The sequence below is a fragment of the Oncorhynchus gorbuscha genome, linkage group LG06 (assembly GCF_021184085.1).
Source record: "Oncorhynchus gorbuscha isolate QuinsamMale2020 ecotype Even-year linkage group LG06, OgorEven_v1.0, whole genome shotgun sequence".
Lineage (NCBI taxonomy): Eukaryota > Metazoa > Chordata > Actinopteri > Salmoniformes > Salmonidae > Oncorhynchus > Oncorhynchus gorbuscha.
Window position 1 is genome coordinate 33,360,482 of NC_060178.1, and position 4,114 is coordinate 33,364,595.

Consider the following 4,114-nt stretch of genomic DNA (forward strand, 5'->3'; position numbering starts at 1 on the left):
AGAGATTTCCATAAAAGTGTAGAGGAAAATGTATTTACAAAATACAAATGTGTTATTGGGGCTTTAATACTTTGTTGGGTCATTGTTTGGTTGAAGCCCAGATACAGATGGAGTGCACAGTAATTAGAGCAATTGGACAGTAACAGTTTAATTTCTTAATTGATTTGATTCAGTAACATCCTCTTTCCTTCTAAAATACAATTCCTTTTGAGTTTTAGTGGTTTTATGCATATACTCAAACACACAATTCATATTTCCCAATGCTGTAACATTGTGCAACAATGTAAAAAGTAACATATCAAAATACTGCTTGTTCCCTCAGAATAATACAAAATAAAAAAAGACATGGCAAATGTGTAACAAGATGCTGTAGAAAAATAATATTTCCAAGTATAAAATACCATCTTGCAGTTAATGTCTGCAGTACTCAGTGGTTGTGTTGGGGAAGGGGTAAGTAAACAGGGAAAAGTCTAGAATATACTTGGGCAGAAGTTCCCTGAGAAGCTTCTGAGGCAGACTGCATAGGTAATAGTGCAGCGTCTCCTTGGTGACAGGCTTGTACCACGTCTGTCGCTCAGGGAAGTGGATGTGTGGAGGTGCACTAATACGCTGTAGCACATAGTCCGCATCACTCTCCAGATGCTCATAGGAGCCAATGAAGTCATAGGACACGGCACATGGCTGACACAGGTTGTAGATGGGCATCCAGTGCTCATTCATGCGGTCCACATCCTCATCCAGCAGGTAGCGCACAAACTCCGCAAAAGTCACATCATCCCCAGCCACTGCTGTATCCTTGGCATGGCCCTTTCTGTAGCGCCTGATGATCTCGGCACCGTACTTCTCCTGGTAGGCCTTGATCTCCCCGAACTTGTTCCTGTAAGCGGAGAGAAGGCGCTCCATAGGTTCCCTGACAAACATGAACTTGAAGTAGTGTTTCAGCCTATAGCGGATCTCCTCAGGCTTCAGGGAGGACAGGAAGAGCAGGTCACTCTTGTGGTTCATCTTGATGTTGACGTCCACGTTCTCTAGAGCCCCACTCAGGACCTTCAGAACCCTCTTCCAGTTGGAGCAAGCCACCTTGGGGACGTAGCAGTAGAGGAAGCGGTGCTCGTCGTTCACCAGGATGTGCTGCAGCAGGGTTTTCCTCTGCAGGGGGCTCAGGGACCACACATTGTGAGGCATGTTCTTCTGACCACACATGGTCCGGATGGTGCGGTTACGGATCTCCTGGAGAATCTGAATGGGGTTTGGGGGAGATGTAAAAGAAAAAAGACATTTAAAACTAAACTCAGCAAAAAAAGAAACATCCCTTTTTCAGGACCCTGTCTTTCAAAGATAATTCGTAAAAATCCAAATAACTTCACAGATCTTCATTGTAAAGGGTTTAAACACTGTTTCCCATGCTTGTTCAATGAACCATAGACAATTCATGAACATGCACCTGTACCACCGCTAACCAAGCTCGCCGTTTCACATCCGTTACACTCACCCCCCTTTTGATCTCCTCCTTTTCCGCAGCAACCAGTGATCCGGGTCAACAGCATTAATGTAACAGTATAACTTTAGACCGTCCCCTCGCCCATACCCGGGCGCGAACCAGGAACCCTCTGCACACATCAACAACAGTCACCCCTCGAAGCATCGTTACCCATCGCTCCACAACAGCCGCGGCCCTTGCAGAACAAGGGGAACTACTACTTCACGGTCTCAGAGCAAGTGACGTCACTGATTCAAACGCTATTTAGCGCGTACCACCGCTAACTAAGCTAGCCGTTTCACATCCGTTACACAGGCAATCTCAACGCTATGTGTTACAGGGAAGACATCTTCCTCATGTGGTACCCATCCTGCAGGCTCATCCTGACATGACCCTCCAGCATGAGAATGCCACCAGCCATACTGCTCATTCTGTGCATGATTTCCTGCAAGACCGGAATGTCAGTGTTCTGCCATGGCCAGCAAAGAGCCCGGATCTCAATCCCATTGAGCACGTCTGGGACCTGGTGGATCGGAGGCTGGGGGCTAGGGCCATTCTCCCCCAGAAATGTCCGGGAACTTGCAGGTGCCTTGGTGGAAGAGTGGGGTAACATCTCGCAGCAAGAACTGGCTGGCAAATTTGGTGCAGTCCATGAGGAGATACACTGCAGTACTTAATGCAGCTGGTGGCCACACCAGATACTGACTGTTACTTTTGATTTTGCCCCCCCCTTGTTCAGGGACACATTATTAAACTTCTGTTAGTCACATGTCTGTGAAACTTGTTCAGTTTGTCTCAGTTGTTGAATCTTGTTATGTTCATACAAATATTTACACGTTAAGTTTGCTGAAAATAAACCCAGTTGACAGTGAGAGAATGTTTCTTTTTGTTTGCTGAGTTCATGTAAGACATTTAAGATAATAGTACAATATCACTCGTGTCAATCAAATACCTACACAACATGTTATGATATGCATTCCATCAGAGTAGACCACTAAAATAATGGAAATTATATAGCAAATGCTTCCCATGAAATGTTCATGGGCAAACGACACTTGATTTCTATTAAATATCTGTAGTGCTCAAGCAAGGCCTAACATTTCATCACGAGATGGCATCATGTACTTTTATATAAATAAAATTACTTTGAAGTTATAGCCTACATTATTTGTTTACACAAAGTGTCATGTGAAAACATTAATGGAGTAATAAGTCCTTTAGTTATTTGGTTATGAATACATTTGTCGGCCTAAGGTATTTTAAAGTCATATTCTTCCAAAACATGTCCAGCCAAATCGAGAGGTGGGCCACTGGGAATCTACACACCGTGGCTTCAATTTACCTGGGATTCTGCGTCCACAGCTGGATCGAGATTTCGGGCTTGTCTGAGGTAGCCTGACCTCTTGCTGTATCCCAGAGGTGGTGGTGTCTCCATACTATTCAGCATTCCTTTCTCTATCATGAGCAGAAGGCCCCCGGACGCCACGATCACAGCGAACGTCAGCACCGATGGCAAGACAGCAGAGCTGCGGCGTAAAGAGCCGGAATTCACTGTTTTTCTGAAGTTTATCACGGACCCGCTCCTGGCCCCTCCAGGCTTTTTCAGTCCGAAATCTTGGTTTCGCGGAGGCATCATCGATCTCTGAATGATGTCCGTTGGATATGTGATATATTGTTTTTATGAGGAGAAAAAAGTGTGTAAACTACCACGTACACATAATATCGTATTCTCAGTAAGTAGGCTTCTACTACCAAAAATACTCCTGTTCCTGTAAAAAGAAGAAAGCGTCAGTGGGGATTGTGGGAACTGTAGTTGTGGAGTATATTTTGTCCCGTTGGGTTTGGGAGGGAGCAGGGAAGAACTTTACGAATCCTATGCCGACTCCTACTGGAAGTCCAGCCTACCTACAGTTGTAACTAGTTTTCAGTTTATGACTGCATTATGAATGTCTGTCTTTCCAACAGCAGTTTTGCACATTGATCTGATAAAGAAGTAACATTTTTGTATTATTTTAGGCGTATTTTTCTAGGGTGGTGCTAAATCATTGGAATCGTCTCCAACTATGGAGGCCTTTATGCTTCGTGAATTGTGGAAGCACCCACTCATTGGTCATTTTGCAAGGGCTGGCTCAAGATGCACAAAGAAGTCAGTCATGCCAGTCTTGCCCCACAGCCAACGAACAATAACGGTGTCACGTATGTCTTCCGTATATAAATACAGAGAGCGCGCATATTCGTCACATCAAATTTTAGCCCAAATGAAGTGAGATTTTCTATACTAATATAGTAATCATTTTCAGACTAAATGTGATAGGCCACTTCACTGTGACAGACCGAGAAGACTGTCAATGACAAACAAACACCTCCACTCCGAATCAAATCAAAGACATATACTATGCCTATCCAGACAGTATTTATACTAGATCAATAGCCAAAGCTATTGTGTGAACATATACTATATAGGCCTAGGCTAGGCAACGATTTTTAACAAACAGGAGGGTGGCATCGTAGCCTTGAGGAAGGAGATCGCTTGTGGACGTTGGGTGATTTTTGTGCCAAGCGCAGCCTCCGCCAGCCACACCCTCACGTGCGTGCAACTGTGCGGGACTCTATTTCTCACCAGAGCCGTCTCTA

General features: G+C 44.6%; 1 protein-coding gene across 1 annotated transcript; it reads right to left on the reverse strand.

The window, feature by feature from the left end:
- Window positions 1-130: 130 nt before the first annotated feature.
- On the reverse strand, window positions 131-3,271 carry chst14 (carbohydrate (N-acetylgalactosamine 4-0) sulfotransferase 14). Its single transcript, XM_046353036.1, has 2 exons — window positions 2,823-3,271; window positions 131-1,239 (listed from the first exon to the last, which is right to left on the reverse strand). The coding sequence occupies exons 1-2, from the start codon at window positions 3,114-3,116 to the stop codon at window positions 412-414; spliced, it is 1,122 nt and encodes a 373-aa protein (XP_046208992.1). The 5' UTR covers window positions 3,117-3,271; the 3' UTR covers window positions 131-411.
- Window positions 3,272-4,114: the final 843 nt, after the last annotated feature.